Source organism: Choloepus didactylus, chromosome 20, assembly GCF_015220235.1.
Source record: "Choloepus didactylus isolate mChoDid1 chromosome 20, mChoDid1.pri, whole genome shotgun sequence".
NCBI lineage: Eukaryota > Metazoa > Chordata > Mammalia > Pilosa > Megalonychidae > Choloepus > Choloepus didactylus.
In genome coordinates this window covers 32,210,050-32,234,663 of record NC_051326.1, presented here as the reverse complement: position 1 = coordinate 32,234,663, position 24,614 = coordinate 32,210,050, and the positions used below count along the sequence as shown (strand labels likewise).

The 24,614-nt window shown below is 45.9% G+C and overlaps 1 protein-coding gene across 2 annotated transcripts in view; it reads right to left on the bottom strand.

Annotated features, from left to right (window-relative positions):
• Positions 1–24,614, bottom strand: part of PTK2B (protein tyrosine kinase 2 beta) — a 123,888-nt gene that overhangs the window by 64,772 nt on the left and 34,502 nt on the right. For both annotated transcript variants that reach the window (XM_037813076.1, XM_037813077.1), the window contains exon 2: positions 2,804–3,044. In XM_037813076.1, the coding sequence (XP_037669004.1) occupies positions 2,804–3,007 (204 nt within the window). In that variant the 5' untranslated portion in view covers positions 3,008–3,044. The remainder of the gene's footprint in view (positions 1–2,803; positions 3,045–24,614) is intronic.

The window sequence follows — 24,614 nt, the reverse complement described above, 5'->3', positions numbered from 1 at the left end:
ATTATATTCCAGAGAACTGGAGTTTCAACTTTTTTAAAAATGAATTCTTAGGCAAATAAGTAATGGCTTACTTATGAAAATATCACCTCTTTTGATAATGGATGGTGGTGACGGTAGCACGACATTGTGGGTGTAATTAACACTGCTGACTTGTATATTTGAAAGTGGTTAGAATGGGAAATGTCATGTTATTTACATGTTACCACAATACAAATAATAATAAGAAATGATAGGAAACATCATTTCTGTGGCCGTTTCTTGGTGATTCACCATGTGTATCGGCATATTTAAAGCCTGAGAAGTCCTATAGTAAAGGAATCTGTTGAAAATTATTTAACCAAGCATTTCTCAAACTTCTGTGAAAATAAATCCCCTTCTCCATGGCATACTTCTCAATATCTAGGAGAATACTGCATGCTGTTTTAAAACAACAAATCTGATCATCTTACTTTTCTATTTGAAAATGAGACAAGCAGATAAACACTAAAAGAAGATGATTAGGGCAATTAGAGACCCTCGGAGATTCCTGAAAAGGGAAATTACCTACAAAATCAATAGCTGCCAGTCACTGAGCCCCTATTATGCATCAGATGCTTCTTATCCATTATCTCTAATCCTTATGACAAGGCTACAGGGGAGCAGGATCCCCACGGGAGAAAACGAAAGCCCAGGTTGATTATGCGTTGGATCTAGGGCCACACAACCAAAAAGGGCGCAGCAGCATTTGGCTTTGAGGTCTAAGTGGCTTCAAAGCTATCGCTGTTTGCAATAAGCAGAAGAGACTGGAGGCAGGAAAAATCAGAAGGCTTGGAAATAAAGTCTAGAAGGCAGGCAATTCTTTCTTCTTTGGTTTTCTCCCTTCTAGCCCCACAGCTGTCTAGAAAATGCCTCAAGTACTAGTAGCTATTCTTCTTAAGCTTGGGTCTCATTGTCCGTTCTGTAGGCCCATTGTACTCCGCCCCCCCCCCCCCCAACACCCAGCAAGACATTGCCCAGTTCTGGGGAAGAATCTCTCCTGCTTAAAAACTTTATGTTTCTTCCTAGTGTCTGCCCAAGTCCAAATTTCTCAGGCTGATATTCTAGAGCCTCTGTTATCTGCTGTCAACTTTCCTTTCTGGTCTTGACTTTAGATGCTTTTCTAAGTAGTACCATGTTCCAGCAAAACCTAACTGCTCACAGTTTACCAGCCTCCCTGCCTTTATTCATGCTATTTTCTCCTCCTGGAAAGCCTACCCCTCTCCCCAGCACTGCTTCTTTAAATCCTATCTATCCTTTAGGACCTCTTTTCACTGTTAGCTTCGTATAACGTATCCTAAATGGAACCAACCAGATGCTGTCTGTTTTTGAGCATAAAAGGGACCAAAAGGTGAGATGCCTCCAAACTTTGAAACCAAGTTGACTTCTGAAAGTTAAACTAGTTAAACCCACAGTGGATGATATCAGCATTTTCCAAAAATGACACTCTCAAATGAAGACCCAAGAAATGAATATTTAGGAAGATATGAAAACACCCTCCTGGAATAAGGTGGCCTGGGTTTATTCTCAGGGCACACTATGCCTACATATCTGAAACCATAAGCTAAGCAAACAAAGTCCTAATCAAATCAGGTGAAGGGAACAGAAGGAGCCAACCTAACCATAATCAACTGTAATAACTGGCCAAGACAGTGACCTCATCAATTACATTCTGCTCTGTGTGAGTAGAAACACAGCTGTGCCGTGGTAGAAGCAAGGCAGCCGAGGTGGGGCAAGTCTGCCACCAGCACTGACTAGAGGAGACAGTCACTTTGGTCTTGGGGGACTTTTAGGACACAGCAAGGGTTGGCTAAGAAACAGATTTTTTTTTCAGCTTTTTCAGACCTGGTTTTCCAAATAGCCCCCCGCTTCCTCTGTTCAAATTACAAACCCACCAAGCAACTTTCTGAGAACCAGTGTGGCTTCCCTTGTGTGCTCAGAAAGGACTATTCTGAGCAGTGGAAAGGGACATCCCCATTGTATCTACATCATGGGGCTGTTGAAAAGATTCAATGAAATGATGTGTGTTCAGAGATTGTCCCAGGCCAGCACGTAGCACTTGTTCAATAAATGTAGTTGATTAAAATCAATCAGTATATTAGAACCTTGCTTTTGATGACAATTTTTTATAAATTTGGTTGAGGTGAACTGACTACCTGGTGTCCAGGTGCCCTCATAAAGTATATGTGTGGGGGGTACCTGGACCTGCAAAACAGATTCTGTGACCCTGGATGGAAATGAACCATTTCCACGCCCTGGATAGGTATTGCCCTAGGAAGGTTCTGGCAACCAGCTTTCTGGCCTAGGACATCTCTATTTCATAATCACTCTCTAAATGCTCCACCATCTCCAACCTCAACCACCCCCCCCAACCCCAGCACATATCATATACCATTTGTGTTCTGCTTTAATGTAATCACTTTTGTATCTCTCTAATTCCTATTCCATCAGAGGGTAAACTCTTTGAGGGTGGGGGCTTTTAACTTCCTTGTGGGGCGTCAAATGTTGTAAATACTTAATGAAGTGAAATGAATGGGATCAAAGACCAAGCAAATGACTTGAGGTGCAAATAAAGGTTATAAAATCTGCCTCACTGTCTCCTAAGGAATTGGCCTCTCTGGGAGATGAGGCCATCCATGCTGAGAACATCTCTCCTGATGCCAACTCAGCTCCTCAGCCCAGGGGGTGGACACAGCCAGGCCTCTTAGGCTGAAGGAGAACTGCCCAGCTGCCTGGGAAGGAAAGAGGGAGACAGATAAATGGGTGGAGCAGATGCCTCCACACTTACCTGGACTTCGGTCTGCACAGTGCATTTCACCAGTTTGAAGTTCTTTCCGGGGTTGAAGCTGTTGCTATAGAAGCAGACCTTGAGGATGCGCACGTCTTCCTTCTCCACATCTGCCGGCACCACCACCATGGGCTCTGGGGGGCCTTCGGGCCGGCGTAACGTGCCCACCTTCACTCGGCTCAGGGGCTCGGACACCCCAGACATCCTCTCAGACAGCAGCTAGGACCGGCTCATTGCAGTCCTGTAGAAACAGCAGAGGGACAGCCCTGAAATGAGTGTCCTAGAGACCACAGACCTCACCCCCCAGGGACAGGGCCCACCAAGTGCCCGAACTTAAGCAAACCGCGTATTCTTTCATTTCCGAAAACTCCCCTTAAAGGCATCCAGCTTTATTAATTGGGGGTGCTGAAGCATGAAGCAAGCAGTTTGCATAAACATCCAGGTATAGAATCAGGACTTCGAGCTCCCAGGCTTGCGATCCCTCTTCTAGAAGCCACTTCTCTCCATCACATTTACCCTCCCACACTGTGCTCCCAGGCAAGGGGCCCACACTCAGCAAAAGCAGCTGTGAGAGGAGGCGTTTGCAGCATGGCTCCAAGGCACAGCTGAGCAGAAAAAGTGAAGGGGGAGACAGTAGAAAATAGCAGGAGAGAAACAGGGACAAGGAGGGAAAGCCGAGAAGAAACAGAATTTGAGAATGGGTGGCCCAAGGGAACTGGAACAGGGGCGGCAGGAAAGGACCCAGGTGGGGGGGCCAGGCTATCAGCTGATCTCTTTGTCTGCCCCCACCCTCAGCTTCTAGCTGAACCTGAATGGGTAGTGAGAGAAGACAAGCCCTCTCTGGAAGGCAGAACACAGGAGCAGAGATAGAGCAGATAGGAAGTAGAAGCCCATGCCCCGGACAGAGCCCAGGCAAGGGCTGGTAAGAGGGCCTCTGTGGTGCCTTCAAACCTGTGCCACGGCATCCCATGGTACAATGCAATGTAGTGCTTTTAAACATAAGGGGCCAAAATGACGTGCAAATGTAACAATGAGAAACCATGACCTGATAGGGACCCATGTCACCTGACTGGCCATGTCTGGCCCACTCAGGAGCCAGCAAATCCCCTGGCCTTGACCATATTCTGCACCTGACCACGTGCAGCCCTCCCAGACTGAAAGATGTCAGCCATGGCCGACATGCCTGGAAGACATTGGTTTCTTATCTTCATTGGCTTTTCCTGGCCCCTGGTTCGGGAATCATCAATCATAGTGGCCGTCATAGCTCAGCTGGAAATATTTTGGCAAAACCATTTCAATCATCTGGAATTTACCCTGACCTTAACCCAAAATGAGTCCCTCAGGACTGCCCTTAGGCCTTCACTGCTGAAGCCATAACCTTGTATCAGCCTACTTATGCCTCCCCAAAATAACAATTTTTAAACTGAAAAAACACAAGTGCTTTATACAATTCTTAGAGGTGGGTGGGGATGATTATGCCATCTTAAAGATGGGGAAATATACTCAAGCATGTTAAGCCATTTGGTAAAGGATTCATGCCTGTTAAGTAGCAAACTTGGATCCTCAGCTGGGTTTGAATCCAAATTCAAAGTTTTTCCCACTTCCTCGGCTGCCCTTGCAGAAGGTGGCATCTCCCAGAAGACGACACAAACCCTGGCCAAGGACAAATGCATCAATTGACCATTTAATATACCTTGTCCCTGAAGAATCCTGAGCCCCTCCTGGCTTAGAGAGCATCTCCCCTTCCCGAGTTTGGACTCAGTCTTGAGAGATCCTGGAAGATCTCAGGACTAAAAAGCAGATGTTTGCAAAAAAAATCTCCAGGCCCTGAAGGTGGTGCCTACTTCTCTACAGACACAAGGCAAATTCCTCAAGAGCACCCCACAATCCAGATCTTCCTATACAGATCTGCAATGAACCACCAAGGGATCCCCCCAATACTCTCAGAAACAGGGTAACTGAAAGCTGTGATGTAAGGAAGAGCTCAGCCCCTGTCTCCAGGGTCTTGGGAGAACAGATCCCTTAACCCCATCCACCTGCTCCTCTCACAGTCATTCTGCCTGTGTTCTGGTCCCAGCTCTTTTGATGACTAACTCTACAATCTTTACTTTACCTCTCTGAGCCTCACTTTTCTCACCTATAAAATGGGAATATTGCCACTTGCTTTCCTCATACAAGGGTTTGGAGGATGAAGTGAGAAAACCTAAGTAAAAACATATCAAAGAATTACAAATGGAAGGCTTTATCATCATTGCTAATACTTGGTTATTTTTCCAGACCTCATCTGATTACTTACATTCCTGATATCTTGTTCCTCCTGCCAGTGGATCTCCAGCAGCAAAAAAATGCCCTGATTTGCAGTATTTACCAATTTCCATAGTATAAATCTTCTCACTAAGGCTGATTGCAAGCTACCCACATACATCATGGAATACAGAGCTGGGAAGTGATGAGAACTATCCACTAGCCCCAGTTCCTGTTCATGACAACTTGCCTGTTCTTCCAGGTTTTGTAAGAATGCTTGAATTTCTCATCAACAGCCTGTATCTGGCTTGATGACCACAAGATCCTCTGACCTTCACCCTGTGAGCCAGAAGCCCTGCCCCCTTTTCCAGTGTAGACCTCTCTCTGACTCTGCCAGCCCTGGCAATCCCTCCTCCCTGCACCCTGGTCTGCCCCAGACTCTCTGAGTAGTGCCAGGAGAGAAAGCTCCTATAGCACTTGCAAAAACTCTGGCTCTTAGCCATCTTGGGCTCCAACTTGCCTCCCAAGCCCCAGATCTGCTGAAATCAACATCAAAGAATAACAAACACAAGGAAATGGGCTCAAATTAAAACAGGAAAGGTTTTGATTGGCTAGAAGAACTTCTTGTACAAAACCTGGAAAGGGTACTGAGGGAGGCTGTGCAATCTCTGAGTCCCTGAGAATCTTCAGGCAGAAAATAAACTCCACTCCTTCCTTGATAGTTCAGGTCATTCACTTGCCTGCAGAGGGGGAATTGAGGGGGGATGACAGTCCCTTCCAGATCCTCCAGGCTGTCACTGAACACAGCGCTGTGTTCCCAGCACAGAGAAGACACCACGGTTCCAGTGATAAATATCACAAGAAAACATAATTCTTGCCCTTGAAGATGTTTCAATGTAATGTTGTTGCCTCACTGAACACATACTATGTGCCAGGGAGTTTACATAAGTAACCTCTGTTTTGCCAGGAAAATTCTGAAGGATAGGTAATTATAGCCTCTTACCACAAGAGAGGAAATGAAGCCTGGAGAGATCAACTTGTCCAGATTACACAGCTGGAAAGTGGCAGAGATGCAGGACCACCATGCTTCCATAACTCCAAAGCATTTCGTAATGCCCCTGGAGTTGTGTAACACGGCGAATCTAAGGACACGTGTTTTGAACCCAGGTTTGAATGATTCAAATATGTGTGTCCTCTTGCTGATATCATACTGACTTTCTGACTGTTGGGGATTGAATCACGTCCCCTATAAAAGACAGGTTCAAGTCCCAACCCCTGGTCCTGTAGGTATGGAGCCGTTATAAATAGGATCTCTTGAAGATGTTACTTTGGTGAAAATGTGGCCTAACTGAACCAGGATGGGCTTTACTGGAGCCCTTTGTAAGCTGAATGAAATTCAGGCAGAGAGAGAGAGAAGCCATGGGGAACAGTTGGAAGCCAGAAGTCAACAGAACTGGAAGAGAGAGGAGAAGACACCACTGTATGCATTGCCATGTGATGGAAAAGCCAAGGACCAAGGATCTCTGGCAGCCAACCCCAGAATGTCACAGTCTTCTGGGAGAAAGCATGACCTTGCTGACTTCTTGATTTTGGGCTTCTCCTAGCCTCAAAACCATGTGCCAACAAATCCCCACTATTTAAGCCACTCCATCATACGGTATTGGTTTTAGCAGATAGGAAACTAAAACACTGACTAATGGTTTCATTGCTCTCACTGCTACCTTCAAATCAGGGCAGGACCTTCAATCCTCAAGACAACTGCATTTTATCCTTGGTACTCCCAGTGTCCAGTCTCATTTCTGACTCTGCAAGGGGCCGAGCTTTGTCAGTTGCCAGAGAATGGAGGGCAGGTGCCATGTCCTGTCACCATGCTTAGGAGTTAGTGCTGGGCTTAGGACTAGCTCTGATGCCTTGAGACATGGGGTTGGATGAGTCAGAGTTCCCCAAAAACAGGTGTTATCTTGCTGATGGCCTCTGATGACATTATCACATGTCCATGGCAAAATGGGAAAGAGAAGGACAACCTAGAGAATTTATCATAAATCTCAATGTATTCAGTTTGAAGGGCTGTCTTAGTCTAAGCATATCTTTCCACTTTCTTTTGGTTTTACAGTGCTCCTTCATTTACATAAAATGACAATGATAGACGATGGTAGGTATATGTGTTTTTTAAATCTCTGTGACTTGGCAGCATAAATTGAAGCCTCAGAGGAGACATTCAAATATCAGACCCCAATTAAAAAAAATTAAACTAGCCTAGTAAGGCTGTTCTGAGGCTGTCTACACCAGGACTCACTTTCCTCCATTCCACAGGCCCAGCTAAAAATATCACTCCTAGTTCTTACTCTGTACCAGCCTCTGTCCTGAGAATTCACATGAAGCATGGAAGAAAGCCTCAGAGGAGACATTCAAATAACTAACCCTTTGGATCTAGCAAAGCCAGAATGTCACGAGATGCACGCTTTATTTCCACTCTGTCTCTGAGTCACTTCCTCTTGCCATTTCCACATCAAAAAATGGGGAACGAAAGCCTTTCCTATAGCAAAGACCTGCGGAGTGCAATCACCCAACTAATTGGAAATGACCTTGCAGTCACAGCAAGCCGTGTTTCTATGCAAGGCTGGGCCTTACTTGCTCCCCGCAGCTGCCCCCTCCCCGGCTCCCGCCCAAGCTCTTTCAGCTCCCAGTCCCCGAGGGGCCAAGCATTCTGCCTGCTTTCAGGGCCACACAATCCATTATTCAGTTAATCCCTTCCTCTCCCCTCCAAGGATCCCTCCTTGAGAAGAAAGGAACCAAAAAGGTTGTGATTATCGCCAGCTATAATTCAATGTAATTCAAAAAGCATTTATTGAGACTCTACCAGATTTTTTGCTCCCCACCCCCACACTCACTACCCACTCAGGATCTCTCTGTTGCCAGCACCTGCCAACCTAGAGGCCAGCTGACATGGAGCTGGCTCTCGGTGGGGCAGGAGAGAACAAGGACACATTACCCAGTCCTTCCTTGTTCAGGCACCTCCGCTCTCCTCACTAGTTCAAGGCTTTTGATACCTGCAAGTAGCCAGGGATCAAACCTCCTGTTTGATCTCTGGGATTTAATGCTTTCCTGATCCTTCAAAAAATCAAGCTCCTTATTTGCTAGTTCATGAATGACTTTTGGCTCGCCCGTTTTCTTTTTCTTTCTCTATCTCCCGCTCCCTCATTTAACAAGCCTGTGTTGAGGCCTTCCTATGTTTCTAGAGGGATAAGAGGTCTGGAGATAGGAAGATAAGCAGATCAGGGAAGAGGGTCCATGCCCAACAGAGACTCACGATCCAGGGAAAAGGGAAAATATACAGCCACAAAAGGATATGGGATCTCCCCCCTACGTGGGATCAGACACCCAGGGAAGTGAATCTCCCTGGCAACGTGGAATATGACTCCCGGGGAGGAATGTAGACCTGGCATCGTGGGATGGAGAACATCTTCTTGACCAAAAGGGGGATGTGAAAGGAAATGAAATAAGCTTCAGTGGCAGAGAGATTCCAAAACGAGCCGAGAGATCACTCTGGTGGGCACTCTTACGCACACTTTAGACAACCTTTTTTAGGTTCTAAAGAATTGGGGTAGCTGGTGGTGGATACCTGAAACTATTAAACTACAACCCAGAACCCATGAATCTCGAAGACAGTTGTATAAAAATGTAGCTTATGAGGGGTGACAGTGGGATTGGGAATGCCATAAGGACCAAACTCCACTTTGTCTAGTTTATGGATCGATGTGTAGAAAAGTAGGGGAAGCAAACAAACAGACAAAGGTACCTAGTGTTCTTTTTTACTTCAATTGCTCTTTTTTCACTCTAATTATTATTCTTGTTATTTTTGTGTGTGTGCTAATTGCTAATGAAGGTGTCAGGGATTGATTTAGGTGATGAATGTACAACTATGTAATGGTACTGTAAACAATCGAAAGTACAATTTGTTTTGTATGACTGCGTGGTATGTGAATATATCTCAATAAAATGATGATTAAAAAAAAAAAAAAAAAAAAAAGGATATGGGATCAAATAGGGCTCTGAGCATGGTGCTGTCGGATCACAGAAGAAGACTTGATTACTGGGCCTTGGAGCACCAGAGAGAGGTGACAGCAATATCAAGAAGCCACATGTCATGATGTACAGCTGATGAATGAGGGTCATAGGGAAATGAGACTATTAAGCAGCCTCATGCTAAGGAATTTGAATTCATCCTATGGAAAAATAGATTTTCATTTTAAAAACATGGCTTTGGCAATACCAGGGAGGATGAAGCACAGGTGTGAGCCACAGGGCAACAGGATAGCAAAGTATAAGGGCTGGAACTAGTAACCAATGCTAGTTAACACTGGCTCTCGGGGAGCGGTAGAGGTGGGGGTACTCCTGACAGGTAGCTGATTTCTGGCAGGTAAGTACTTCCACCACGGCCAGTTTCAAGCTACCAACATGACATCGCTGAACGTGCAGTTGGGAAGAACAGGGCACCATGGGCTCCTGAGAGCTGGTTCCACACACCACTGTCCTGAAGATGAGAGAACCAGTGGAGATGAGGGGCAGATTCTAGGGTCACTGGTCTCAAGCCTGATTCTGAGTCTGATGTCCACCTGGTCTTGGCAATGGTATCACCACCTGGCACTTTGAGACAGCTTTGTGCAAGGTACTCAGGAGCACAAAAATGTCAGATGGGTTCCTTCCTCCAAGGAGCTTCTGTTCTCCTCTCCCATCTCCTAAAAGTCATGATTTTCCAAAGTGAACTCTTTATCACCTCTATCTTCAAACTAAATTCTTCTCCAGCTTCCCCACTTTGAGTAACATCAACTTTTTCCTTCTCTCTCAGTCTTATATTCCAGTAAATCTCATTTCCTTCTCTGAGTGGGGTACAAAGTTTGTTGAGCAGGGAAACTTGGTTCAATGATGAATCAACGCTTCAGTCGGGTGTTTGACCGAGTCCTTCCCCATTTTCTTGAGAGTTGATGAGCAGGCTGGACAATAAGCAGGTGAATTCATAACTGGTCAAATGATTTTCTCCAAAGATTGCCAATCAAGCGTCCATAAGAATCTGTTGTCTTATTTGCCCTTGGCTCACATATTTTAATTTGTATTATAAATGTTAAGTTCTTCACATACATTAACAAAATAAAAATACCTTCTCCAGTCTGAGACGAGGAAGATATAATCAAACAGCAGCATGAATTAAAAAAAAAAAAAAAAAAAAATTGGGATTTAAGCTAACGGTAAGCTCGTTGTTAGTCACTAGCATGTGGCTGTTGGAGTTTCTAGAAAACAACAGTACTTTTCTCCCTGGGCTCTGCCTAGATACCACCACCCTTCCAGCACCACCTGCCTTCTGGGCACGGGTCCCAGAGGCTGTATTCTAGGGAGAGGGCCTCTGAGCCCTGGGGACACGGCAGACCCTGTTACCTGGTGCAGCCTCACAAAACCAAGGAAGAGGGGAGTCCTGGGAAGTGAGGACATGATTGCCACTTTCAAGCAGTTAAAGGACTGCCCTGTAGAAGATGGATTAGACTCTTTCATCTGAGTCAAGGTTAAAAAAAAACAACACAAATGCAACAGAGAGCTGAGATGACAGTCTTTACACTAGCATATCACATACTGTACAGCCCTTGATGAAGTGTTTGCACAGTTATTATTTTGCTGATACCTCCCAAGGTGGGTGTCATTCCCATTTTGAGGGTGAGGAAAAGAGGCTGAGCAGCTTGCTTAGGGTCACCTTTCTTAAGTGGCAGAAGCAGGACCAGAACTCAGATTTCTTATCTTTATTCAACAAACACTGCGTGCATCCTAAGTCCAATCAGTACGCCCACCAACTCTGAGCTTTGGCTCCATACCACAAGGCTATTTCTGTACCAAAGAAGACAGCCCAAGCTAATGCTGCTTTTCTGATATGGCCCCAAAATGCTTCTTGGACAAAAGCTCCATACATGTAAACTCACAGGTTTCTAACCATGTAGCACTAAAATTGATGCAGTTCTTTTGAGACATTAATATGTATAATAATGTTGGATATGTAGAACTTTATTAAGGTATCTTTTATGAATATATATTACAAATAGAAAAAGAAATTGAAGACAAAAAGAAAACTTAAGTACTTTTTTTTTTTGCCAGAAGTACAAACACAGGTCTAAGAGTGCAGATGTCATCCCCCATCTATCACCACTTTGAAAACAACAAAATGCATCCTCTTGAATAAGCTCCTCTACCTGCTACCCCCTAGTCTGCAACTCTTTTGCAAATCCAGAATACACCAAAAATTTGCTTTATATAAACAGATATCCAAACGATTAAACACGGCAATGCACTCCATCTGCACATTTCAGCAGTCAGCTATCATTTTAATGTGAATTGGATAAAACAGCAATTTCAATGCCCTGACAAGTAAACAGGGTACCACCTGTGTCTGAAAAGACTTGGGGAAATTAAAAATAGAAGCAGAAATGCTCAGCAGTTAAAAATGCTAATTAAAACAATGTTAAGGTGCCACTACAAACATATTAAACAAGCCAAGAGAGAAAATAAAATATTAGGTTTATGGGCTTACATCAAAATTGTTACAGCTGCCAACTGATTCACAACTGGCTTTCTGAAGAGCAAGCTAGCTATTCATAAAATAACCTATACTTGTTTCTCTTGTCACCCACCTTTGGGAAATATACCCCAAATATCTCAACGTGTGTGTGTAGATCATTTGCACCAAGATGTTTATAACTGTACTATTTATAATAGTGAAATAGTGAAAATGCTTAGGGAAATGCTTACGGAAAAAAATCTAAACAATGTCAATAATGATAAACACTATGATAAAAATGTGAAGAGTGGGAATACATGAAAATATTTATATAAAAAAAGTTAAGTGACAGAGAATGAAATTTACATACTGATTATTATTACATAAAACACAGCTACCTTTAGAATTACATAAAGTTAAAAGATATTAGGTTCCCTTACTGTTATATAGATTTAAATATATAATAAAAAATATAATTAAAAATGTGTAAAGGCAGGGCACAAGTATAAATAAAACCTGGCCTTGTTTCCTGTGCTTCCACATCTAGCTCTGAATCCAGATATCTCACAGAGAGCAGCCAATCTTCTTCCCACAAGGCTGGAGGGAGCGGAGAGGCCCCCCAACATCTAGATTCCTGGATCCAACCCAAGATGAGGATCTGGGGTAAAGAGGGCAGAGAGGCATCTCCATGAAATGTTGTCAAGTGAACTGGTACTACAGGAAGTGATCCTCAACTCCAAACCATCCTCCAAGAGACCGGAGTGTCTGCAACACCTCAGGATTCCTGGCCTCCCTGTGACCTTGGTTTCCTCCGAAACCCTGGGCAGATACACCCTGAGACCCTGGGCAAGTCTCCCCTCCTCCCCCCTCCACCCCTGCTGCAGGTGTCATTTCTGAGATATGACAGCAGTGAACCCTCACAGAGCAATTACCAAGCCAAGCCTGGGCCTTGCACTTTACATGCATGAGCTCATTTAATCCTAATAATAAACCTAACAGGTGGGTACTGTACCATGCCATCTCACCATGTGGCCACTGAAGCTGGGACAGATGAAGCAGAGATGAAGTAGCTTCCCAAAGGTCACGCAGCCAGTACAACAGACCTGTGATTCCAGTGGCGGTCCCTGGGCCCCAGCCTGCGGGCTCCTTATGGCCACACCCTGCTGACCAGTGTGGGCCTGGCACCGAAGGAAGCTACTCCCATACCCACCCCAGGGCAGTGTCCCTTGGAGCTCTGGATTCCAATGGTGAGAAAAATGGACGTTAGCCATGAACCCGTATAAAACAACCTTGAGCAGCAGTTGATCCCATGGGTTCTTCATCCTAGCTTCAGGCACAGTGGAATCACCTGGGGAGTTTTTAAAACCATGGAAGCCCACGTCTTAGCCCCAACCCAACTGACTGGGGCTTTCTGGGGGTGAGGTCCAGCCATCTGTATTTTATTAACATCCCAGGGAGGATGGAGAACCATGGCTTTGTCCCTTGTTTCATGGATGAGAAAGTGAGTTTTAGAGACACTGAAATGTGAGGACACGGAAATGTGAGAACTCTGAACTGGAACTCAGGTCTCCAAAGCCTCTGTAGTGATGCTCAAGGAATTCCTGTGTAGACAGATCCTAGTGAGTTCCCAAGTGCCTCTGAGTCTCTTACTTAAGAGTACAGTAGTGGTTTCTGTTTTAGCTTCTTGTTGTTACCCAAGGCCTTTACTGGGAAATGGGTAGCAAGAGAAGAAAGAGGTGGTTTCAGTTCTTTCGAGCTCAGGAAATTTGGAGGAACTCTGATCTTTTAAAAGTTCAGCACGGTAGTTCCAAAGTAGGGAAACCCTGAATCAAGAAATCCCCCAGTTTATAGCTCTTCTCTAGCAATCTGCCAAATCATTATTTAAACTGTATAGGATTTTTCTTCCTGGTTTAGAAAAATAATAAAAATTACAAAGGGAAAACCCAACTGAAAAATTCCTGAGCCTGAAACATAGCAAGATTACTGTTACCTTTTTAAAATTCCTATGGAAGAAAGAGGTCTCATGGACCCAAAATCAAGCATATCAACTTGGAGCCAGGTAACCAGGGCTGGGCAGGAGAAGAACTGACCCACAGGGCCCCACGTGGATCAAAATTTGAATAGCAAGACCCTGAGAATGTGAGTTTGCAGGTAAACAGCTCAGCAATGCACCATCCAAAAAAAGAAAGAAAAAAATATTTTTCTCCATAGTTCTCTGTCCTTTTCACTGGTGCAGAGCCTCAATCACATATTGATTCCTGTCTGCTGTAAAAAAAGTAATTGATAAGGAGACTACCGAGGCATACATAATTAAAGAATATGAAAATTCCAAAGATTATATGGATATTCTCTACACAAAGGTGCTCCCATGGGGACATCTAAGTACGTGCACAGCATAGGAGACAGAGAGAAATTAAAACAGTTGTAGTAGTAGAGAGGTAATTAAGTTTTCTCTTTTAATGTTGCTTTGGTTTTAATAATAAATACTTCTAAAGAATCACTTTGGCAACTTCCTTCTTCAGATACATTTGACCCAAACCTGAAAATCATCAGGCTCCTACCTGCTCCCAGCCCCAAGCACTAATATTCCCCATGCAGCCAGGTTAGAAATGGGATAGTCAGAATCCCTGAATTCAATTTCTGTAAAATTCAGACTCCAGCTCCCCTCTTGTAGGATACAAGCCTACCTAAGTTTGGCGTAACAGCCCCCTGGGGCCTTTCTTCTTTTGGTTATTCTTTCATTGAGGTTTCCGAAGTACACAGGAAGTCAGAAAAAAGAATAGCAACCCACTTCTCCACGGCTTCACCGCAGACAAGAGGCAGGAGGGAGCGAAAGCTTAGCAGAGCCCACAGAGCGCCCCAAGCCAGACTGAGAGGCTGACTCTGCCTCTGTGCTGGCCGGATCGGGCTCCCAGCAGGCCCGACGGTGGTGGACGGCGGATGTGGACACAGGCAGGAAGGGTAGCAGTGGGTGTGTGATTTCCATAGCGACGTTTTCAAGAGCTTCAAAGGGAACCAAATTCTATTTCTCTTGTTCTACTGACTGAGAATGTTCTGGTTACCTCATATATACACACAAAGAAAAGCTCTAGGATTTTAAGTTCTTTTGAATTACATCCAATTTAAATCCCAGAAAGATACCCAGATAACTTTGGGCGAGTCACTGCACCTGTCTGGACCTCAGATTCTTCATGTAAAGAGAGAGGTTTAGGTGAGAGGAACGTTTTTTTCAAAAAAGTCTTGAGCGTGAATATTTCAAACATTAAAAGTGATACCCTGGTTCCCGAGGTGGTTTTCATTCTTCATTGTTTGGCTGAAAATGCTTCAATGTTTGCAGAATGCCCAAAACAAGCTGCAGTGGCCCAGAATTCCTTGAAGCTCAGGTTAAAGCCACTGGATCAGATTAGATGATTCCCAAAGTGCTCTCTTGAATCTAAAATCCTTGGATCTAAAATCATTAGCCACAAAGAGAGAGGGCTGGTGAGGGAGAAATGAGAGCACTGGGTAAAAAATATGAGGGATGGGAAATAATGAAAAAGAAAAGAACAAGAACAATTTAGGATCTCAGTAAGGAGTAAAAATAACAACTAGCATTGCTGTTCTCATTGATGGTGAGAACCGGAACTGAAAGGGCCTTATAAGTGATCTATTTTACCGCCTTTGCTTTACAGATGAGGAAGTGAGGCCCAGAGATCTTAAGTGGCTTTCCCAAAGAAATGAAGCTGAATCTTGATTGTAGGGAACAGAGCAGGGACCCTTTGATGGGGTATAACCCCAGGACTAAAGGGCCTGAGAACTTGTCTGGAGGTCCCACCTACTCAAAGTAAATCCCACATGGGTGCTAGAGCCCAGGGGATCATGTACAAACTGACTATGCAGACGATGTCCTCTGGCAGGGACAGAGTTAAAGAGAAGAGGAGGCCATCCATGTCTTCCAGAACCTTCCCACCTGCACCCATCTCCTTTCTGGAAACCGAGGCCTCAGGCCACTGCCCCCTCTGTGACCTCTGCTCTGCCATGACTGTCTTGGATTGCCCTCTTGGCAGAAGCTTCTTCCCAGCCTGAGCCAGTGTGCGTACCCCCCAGAAACAGTCTACATTTAAATGGCGGCCTTAGGTGCATACTCTCCCCTCACACATGCAGCCCACTTGCCACAAAGCACTTGTCCTTTCTCATCCCTCTGTCCTGGAGGTGGTGCTGGTTCTGCTTTACAGAGGAGGGGACTCTGGCTGAGAAAGTTGAGGTGACCAGCTTAAGGCCCACACTCAGTGGGAGGCAGAAGCGGGACAAGAACAGAGACCTCCTGGCCTACAGCCTACCAATCACGCTCCAGCAAAAGGAGGGATTCCAGGCAAGGAAGGCTCATGGCACATTGGGCTGGTGATAAGCACTTATTTGAGGTCTGCCTCACCTAGTCTAATCATCTGGGTCAAGCCATGTGGCCTCCCTGAGGCCTTTTGTGCTTGCCCCCCAAAACTGGGCACGTTAATACCATCTTCCCCTAGAATTGTTGTGACGAGTAGCTAAAATAATGTATATAGAAACACTTGGTAACCTATGAATCCCAACACGTGGTGGTAATGAACACAGGTTGTCTGTGTTCTTCTCACTCCTCCCAGCTTCTATATAAACATTTCAATATCAGGTGGACTCATTCTTGTAAAAAACTTGTTCATTCCATTTTGGGACCATTTTAAGTATGAGAAAGTTCTTCCCTATGATGTGTTAGAAATTTTCTACCACTTCTACCTCCAGGGGCTATTTCTGCCTCTGAAGGTACCGAGCATGAGCTGTGTCCTGCTCTCCCCTGCTCTGCACAGCCAGCCCCCTGGCTCTAAACACAGGACTGTAGAGAAACATGGGGATTTAGGAGGCTCACAAATTATTCCACACCATGAGCACCTGCTCTTCACATACATTTTAACCCCATAGAAGTCAGTTTGGATGGGCTATGCGAACAGAGTAAAACTGGAAGCCCCCCCAGGCCACTCAACCTCCCAGGAGGGTCAACAACAATGGAAGGGCAGTTGAGCCTCCCCGCTCCTGCCCAGGGTTGCCCAGCCTGAATCCGCCCTGCAGCTCTCTGTCCCTAGGATAGGTTCTTAGGATTTTTGGGCTGAAAGGGCTTTTAAAGTCACACACCCTGGATCTTCTCCCACAGCCTGGTAGTCTACCCAGATGCAGCTCCTCTGTGATGCTCAGTCCACTCTGAATCCTGTCCCATTCATCCTTGAGCTGGGGCAGCGACCACAACCACCTGAGTTCCCACAGCACCAAATGAGCAGACCAGCCTCCCACTCGCAGGTTCTATTCTCATCTGTCAACATCACTGTCGCCATCACCATCATTTGTCAAGTGCCTCACTGCACATGGCTTTGCGCCAGGCAACAGGAATGAGGAATCACAGAACACCGGGTGCCCTGCTTGCTGCTACAGCCCACGGTCCTTCTGCAAACAAACAGGTCATATAGGCAGAAAGCTAAACCGAGACAGGAATGGACACTGTGCGCAGATTCTCTACAGCTGGGGTCCACCAAAGGGTGGGGGACAAGGCTTCGTGCATAACTGGGGGAGAAAGAAGGAGGCCCACTGTAGGAGAGAGGAAAGAATATAGCGCCAGGAGGTGGGAAACCTGGGTTCTCGTTCCTACCTCTTCACCACCTAGTAGCTTGTGGACTGAATCGTGTCCTCCACAAAGACGTGCAAGTCCTAATCCCTGGTCCTGTGGGTGGACTCACTTGTAAATGGGATCTTTGAGAATGTTTAATGGACTAAAGCTCACCCTGATTCAGTTTACTGAATCAGGGTGAGCTTTAGTCCATTAAGACTGGAGTCCTTTTAAGCAGAGGAAATCTGAACACAGTAGGAAGAGACAGACAGGGAGAGATGGCCATGTGATGGAGGCAGAGATTGAGTTATGGGCGGCTGGCAAGCCACCAACAGGATGCTGCGAACTTCAGAGAAAGCACTACCCTGCCAACACCTTGAATTTGGACTTCTAGCTTCCAAAACTATGAGACAATAACTCCCGCTGCATAAGCCAGCCAGTCTGTGGTTTTGTTACAGCAACCCTGGCAAACTAAGACACCTTAAGAAAGTCATTTCACTAGACCTCTACTGCCTCTACTGTAAATGGTAGTAATTTATCCATGTAGACTAGCCCAAATACTCAGAATTTTGTAGGATTTAGAGTAGGAAGGGGTCTAGAGATGATCCAGTCTGGGGTATTAAAACCTGGATGCTCTTTGGGGAGAGGAGTTGGGGGTGGGGGATTGTTAGAAATATAGATGACCTACCCTAGCTCTACCAGTCAGAACTAGTGGATGGGGCAAAGGAACCTTTATTTTGAGTAGGAATTATGATGCAGCAAGTTGGGAATCATTAGATCACAGTTGGTAACACTGATGGCCAGAAGGGGGACATAACCTGCCCAAAGCCAAACACTTGGTTCAGAGCAAAGCTGGGACATGATCAAAGGTCTCTTCACCCCAGGCTTCATTCCAGCTCTAAGACTTCATATTCTAAGGGTTCCATATGCATCTGGGTGGGTAGAGGGAGTGATCCCTCATCTTCCTACTGCTCTGGGGAACCACAGATGCTGCAGGATTAGAGGTATTTCCAAGTTCATGCTATCCCTGGTGTGAGTAGACTCTCACACATGAAGAAAAGTTGCTTGTTCCCTCCAACCCCTTCAAACATCATGGAATAGTGGGAAAAGCCATTGCATTCCAGTCTTTGCTCTACAACTAACTGTAGGATTTAACCAAGTCCATTCACCTACTGGGCCTAGGATACCCTCTGTACAAAGAATGAGTAAGACGGAACTCTCTCAGGTCCCTTCCAGCACAGCTCTGCTATCTGCTTTAGGCAACTCAGGATCAAAGAAACTTAGATGTCATCAAGTCCGGAGCTTCCCTCCTGGTGTACCTGGAGGAATTGATCCCTCAGCCCTCAGGGCATCCAGGCAGGGACTGCTGTGGCCTGAACCTCAGGACCTGGTGGCCTCCCCTTTTGCATGAGCCTGCTCTGGGCTCCACAGTTTGCCAAACAATATTTTCACTATCTACATGTACCAGAACATGCAAAAGCTTTTGAAACCACAGATCCAGTCAAACTCCAGTCTAATAAGAAATGTTCTCTGCAACTCGTGAAGCCTCCCCTCCCCAACCTGCTTGATCTCCTCAGTCATCTGGACCTTCCTGCCTTATAAACCTGTCTTTTCAACTTGCAAGGAGCTCTAATTGCTAGAAAAGTCTGCATTATATGCACCACAAACCTGCCTTCTCACAGCTATTGGTCCCTAGGTTGGACTTCTGTCCTCTGGGGACATACTGAATTCGTTTAATCCCTCTTCAATATAACACCCTTCAACTTTTTAAAAGCAGCTCTGGATTCCCCTAGAGGTTTTTCCTCTCCAGTTGAAACACCCCCAGTTCCTCACTATGCCTCAAAAGTCAAGTCATGTTTTTCATTATTCGTGTGGCTCTAGAAGATTCCATCCCAAGACCCATCTTTGAAGGTCTCATCTGCCTCAGTTCTCAAGGAAGCAACAGCAGGGAGTTGCTGCTGGTCCTGTCCTGGAGACTTGCCCAAGGCCAGTTCCAGATGGTCTGCCTATCCCCTAGTTAGAGGCAACAGAGTATTCCCACCACTACCACTCAAAGCCCTTGTTCAGGCAAAGAGCTAAGGAAAGAGTTTGGTCACAGGGGATGCTTTCAGACAGCACTTGCAGGAGAAGCTTCTGAGGGGCTGCTTGGCAGGAGAACTGACGTGTGCTTTGAACAGGGTCTTATACTCCCTTCTTCTGTCTGCCCATGCAAAGATGTAACACAGCATGCTATGGGCGTGGGCTCTCCAGTGGGGCAGGGGAGGCCGGGGTGTTTGTTCTCTTCAAGCATGGGTAGCAGTAACAAAATGGATAAAGAAGACCAGGCATGGGTGGTGGAAGCTAAGTTGAACTAGAGGGCAGGTACCCTGAGGAAGGAAGCAGCCCCGGCTCAGATTCAGTTGACGGCTGCCAAGTGGCAAAGGAGGCTCCATAGAACCACTTCTTCTAGTTTTTCATGAGAAGCTGGAAATCCAGATTCTTAATGTGACATCTACTAATTTTTAAATATTGGCTCAAACTTATAAAATATACTGTAAACTAATGAAAATACGCCTTTGGGTTAGATTAAGTCCCAAGACCACAAGCTCTCATCCTCCATCTCAAACTCAGCGGGGGTCACACTCTCCTTCAGGACAGGGTGGTCTCCCAGCAGCACCCAGATCTCTTCAGCCCCTCTCCAAGTGTTTTCTCAGGTCTTCCAACCATTCTCCCTTAACCAAGAAAGAGCTGTCACTTTGAAGAAGACACGAAAGATTTTAGGGAATGATTTTCTGGTTCTTTGGCTGACCATTTATACCCTATTTCTAGTGTTGAATATGTTACCAATAACAACTACTGTTTATTGAGCACTTTTTACGTGTCAGGTGTGGTGTTAAGTAATTTATACATTCCAGTGTAATCCACATAACAACCTGTCCCCCTTCCAGAACCCACGGGCACCATGGGAACAGGAGCCATCTCACTCCTTCCCAACCATACATGCCAGTGCATGGACCAGTGGTCAGTGCAAAGGAGGTGCTCAATAAATATGTGCTGAATGAAGGAATGAGCTGTTCTTTAAAATAAGTACATATCACAGATGAGGAACTGGAATCTCAAAGACACTAAATAACCAGCTAAGGGCTGGAAATGGTCATAGGGCTAAGGCCTGGTAAGGCTGAGACCTTTCCCAAGTTCACTTGACCAAAACCCATGTTCTTAACCCTACACTACCTCCCGGTCCGCACAGAAGACCCAGGTGCCAGTCTCCAGTGCCTGCCCTTGAATTTGCACCTGTCACTTTCCCAGCCAATAAGAATGCCTGGAGCATGGCACCTTCACACATCAGCAAGCTTCCACCCAACCTGAGACCAACAGTTATGCTATTGAGTTACCTACTAAGGTTTCCAAAGACTAATTTGGGAGTCTAACCACAGTTTCACCTTTAAAAATCAGACAAAATCAAGAGAGGAAACCCCCTGGAGGGGCCTTAGAATTCCTCCTTTTTTCAAAGCTGCTTTGGGCAATTGAAGAGACCTGCAGGTCTGATGAACCACAGCGAAAGAGGAGTGAGGCTGACCTCTGGCCCTGGATAGAAGAAAGACTTAGAGGAAATGCACCCACTTTCTAGAACCTACCATCTCCTTGCCTTCTGCTTTGCCCTAATCCCATGTGCGCCGAGCTGCATAGTAGGCAAGCAAATGAAGGACTGGTGGTGAAGTGAAGGTAGGCACAACTCACAAGAGGAAAAAAATATCAAGCCCAGGAAAGGGGCAGGACAGGGAAAAGTGCAAAGGCAGTAAAGGAAGGGTTCCGGAGAGACCCAAATAGAGATGAGAAGACCTGAATGATCACTGGTACAGTGTCAGACCCACTTGTGTAGAAGGCAAAAAACTATTAATAGCTTTGCCTCAAATGTAGGCACACATGTAAGTCTTTTCAATTGTTCCTTAATGATCACACCTTCCCATCCCCAGGCATCCAGAAGCATCCCTGACTACCCTGCTCCCTCCTGGATGCCATTTCAGTCCAAAAATTCAAGGGGCAGTGCAGAGCTGCTTTGTTCAAAGTAAACAATAGTTTGATTTCTCCTTCTGTCCCTTATAGCATCAAACTCCCCTCTCAACCATTTCAACGCAACACAGCAGTTCAGATAATGATGTAGTAAGGCACACAGCAACCTGCACAGCTCCTTCCTTAACTCCTACAACTTTTGAGACCCTGAGCAAGGCATGTTCCCACTGTGGGCCTCGCTTGCTTCATTTCAGAACCAGGGGGTTGGACCAGCTCTCACGTTCTTTGACTTGAGTCTTGACTATTAAAATTCTGTGTACTTGACACTGAGTTCTTTGCAGGTAGGAACCTCTGGAGTCCCTAAGGATAGCTCAGGGCCTGGCCATAGGTGGGCCCAGTACATATGTTGAATGGATTCTGTGATTATAAGATGGTAGGAGAGCTAAAGGGAGGAGGGTGTGGTGGAAGAGGTCTTAGGACAAGGCCTTTAAAAAGAGAGAAATAAAGGCTGGAAAATATTGGGATGAGGGAGGATATAATGAGAAGATGATATTCCTCTCTCTCTTTTTATCCCAATATCACAGCTCTGTTTATTCTAAGAAGCCACCAGCTGCATCTCCAAAATAGATGTACTGAGAAACGCCTCTAATGACAGAGAATGCTTCTGGGGGAACCAAGGTTAGAACAGCCCTTTTCCAGGGTGGGGAAAGGGAAGAGATGGGAGAAGGGAGACACTCCAGGGGACCCTTCCCACCCCCCACCCTGCCTTCCGCACTTCCTCCTCCCCTGAACCCGAGGCAGTAGGGACTCTTCTTGCCAGAGGGGACACCACTGCTGGCCCTGCCAGTCTCTCGCCAGGCCCCGGTGGGAATGCCAGCTCTTCCCTGGCAGGGACTTCCATCAGCGGGTGTGAGGAATAGCTTTCTTCTTTCTGGACCTGATTATCCTTTCCAACCAGGATAGAGCAGGAAAGATTATGATAAGAACTGACGGAAGCAGAGGATTTGTAAAGTGGGCTGGATTGAGAGTTTGTGTGTGGGAACGTGCAGCCATATGTAGGTGCAGAAATGGCGGTGAGGAAGATGGGGTGGGAGATTAGTATGTCTGGGTGGGGAGAGCTGTTCCCTCCTTTCCCTTCCTCTGAAACGACTTGGCTACCCAATGTGAGCACCTGCCTGTCACCACTCCCTCCACCACAGGGCGAGAGGCTGGCCCCAGGCTGGTAAGAATTGCAGGGTGGGTTTGGGCTCATGGAAAGGCCAATCCTATCCCCAAAGCAGGCCTAGCCTGAGTCTAACTCCACCAGGACCTGTTCAGTTATGTCCTCTTTGTTTCCACATCAACACTGTCTGTGCTTGCATCTGGGGTGCCCAAGGGGGAAAGAAAACTCTTTTCTGGAGATCCCTAGTCTGCCTCCCTTTCAAGCCAGATACCTGGCTCATAATGGACAGCTGGACAAGCCCAAACAGCTGCACGCCTGGTGTGTTCGATCCCTCACCATCCACAGCAGGACCAAGGGGCTCCAAGGGCCTGCCAAGATATAGATATGCTTTCCAGACTTTTTGTCTAACTTCCCCTAATACCAGGCCCCCAGCTGCCTTCCTGCCCCCACCAGGCAGGCTGGGCAACCCCAAAGGCCAGGAGAGTCATTTGGCTTGAGCCTCCCAGGAGAAAGGGCCTCAAATGTGTGCCTAAACCATTAATTGGTGAAAGTAAACCTTTAAAATATACCATAATGTTTGCTGCCCTATTTTGGTATATTTTCTTCTCCTTCTTCTTTTTTTTTTTAATCCACCAAGCCTCAGAAAACAAGATGAGGCCCAGACTGCTCCAGAACTTTAGAGACCCTGTTCTCAGGCACCTTCTACCTCCTTAAACTGAGGATTCAGATTCCGCATAAGCCAGAGTACAGCCTTCTCCTCCCCTCCTGTGTTCTCTCAGTGCAGTTCTCTGTTTCGGAGGCTGCTGCTTGCCACTCTGCACACCTCCCCTACCCCTGCCCAGCTGCACCCTCCGCTACACACACACACACACACACACACACACACACACACACACACACACAAGTGGGCCCCTGACATACTTGGAACTGGAGTCGCCGCGCTGGCGGGCCTTTCCCAGCCTCTATTCTATGTGCTCAAGAGTCTCAAATGGGGACTTCCTGCCTCACTTGGGGATACAGGCTGGGTCATGAGAAATTTGCATATTGCTAAGACCTGCTCAGGAAATACCGCCCCGAAGTGGGAAGTTAGGTAGTTGGGAGGGGGGGCGGGGGGGCGACGCAGGAGGCTACAGGTCACCGCAGTTCTCAGATGCCGTGCCCTGGAACTGACCCTCCAGGATTTGGGGCAGACCATGATCTGGCCAGCTGAATAACTTCCTAAATGTAATTAGGCAAAGACTGACCTGCTACTACAAGAACCCTGGGACTTAAATCTAGAATCTAGATGTAGCCTAGGGAGATTGTACTGTTTACTATGAAACAAATGAGGTAGCATAAAACCTATGAGAGCCCTGCTCTCAAAGACTCTGACAGCCTTCCTGAGGGGGTGGGGGGGAGGGCAGAGGGACTGAGCAGGTGAGAGGTGTGAGGGTCTGAGGGGTCTGTCAGCAGGGAGCTTGAACTAACTCTGGGTCCAGATTTTCTAGAATGCAACTTATTCTGTCACTCCAAGACCCAAATTTTAAGGCAGAACTTTCTTCTTTCAGTTTTAATTCTCTTGTTGGTCACATGAAGTGGCTTATCAGGTGGGTCTCTGTCCTACTTGAAAAAGAAGCTGAGAAGCTTCAAGAAAATGGGGCCAAGTAGAGAAGGGATGAAGGGGATGATGCCAGGGCTGATCCCAGAGGATTCGTACTTCCAGGACAGTGTCAACATAAAGCCCTGTGAACAAGGAAGGTATCATTATTTTTGTTGTAGACCCTCCTCATTATCTTATCTCTTATCTGAATCCTCTGAGGGTCAGTTTTGTGGCCTTTGAGAGGAAAGTAAATTTCCAGTAATTAGCCTGAGTATTTTCCATCAGTAGAGTTTTCAAGATGTGGAAATCCTGGTCATCTCAGAGTGTCCTAGCATTAAAATGTGAGCCTTTTGTCTTCTAGGAGAAGGAACAGGTTATTCATAACAATACCTTTAAAGTAATAAACATCTATTGTGCTTTTTTTAATATGCCAGTTACAAATATTAACTCATTTAATCCTCAAAACAAAGCAAAGAGATTGGTATTATTATTATCCTGCCATGTTATATGTGGGGAAACCAAGGAATAGAGAGGCAGAGTAACTTTCCCAATGTCACAGAGCTAGGAAATGACAGGTGTGATTCCTATTTCCTTAACCACTGCACCACACTATCTAGTAAGGAAACATGTTGGACTTTGTCACATTTTAGAGGAAAGCAGTGAGAACTTTGGTGGATACTGTTCTTG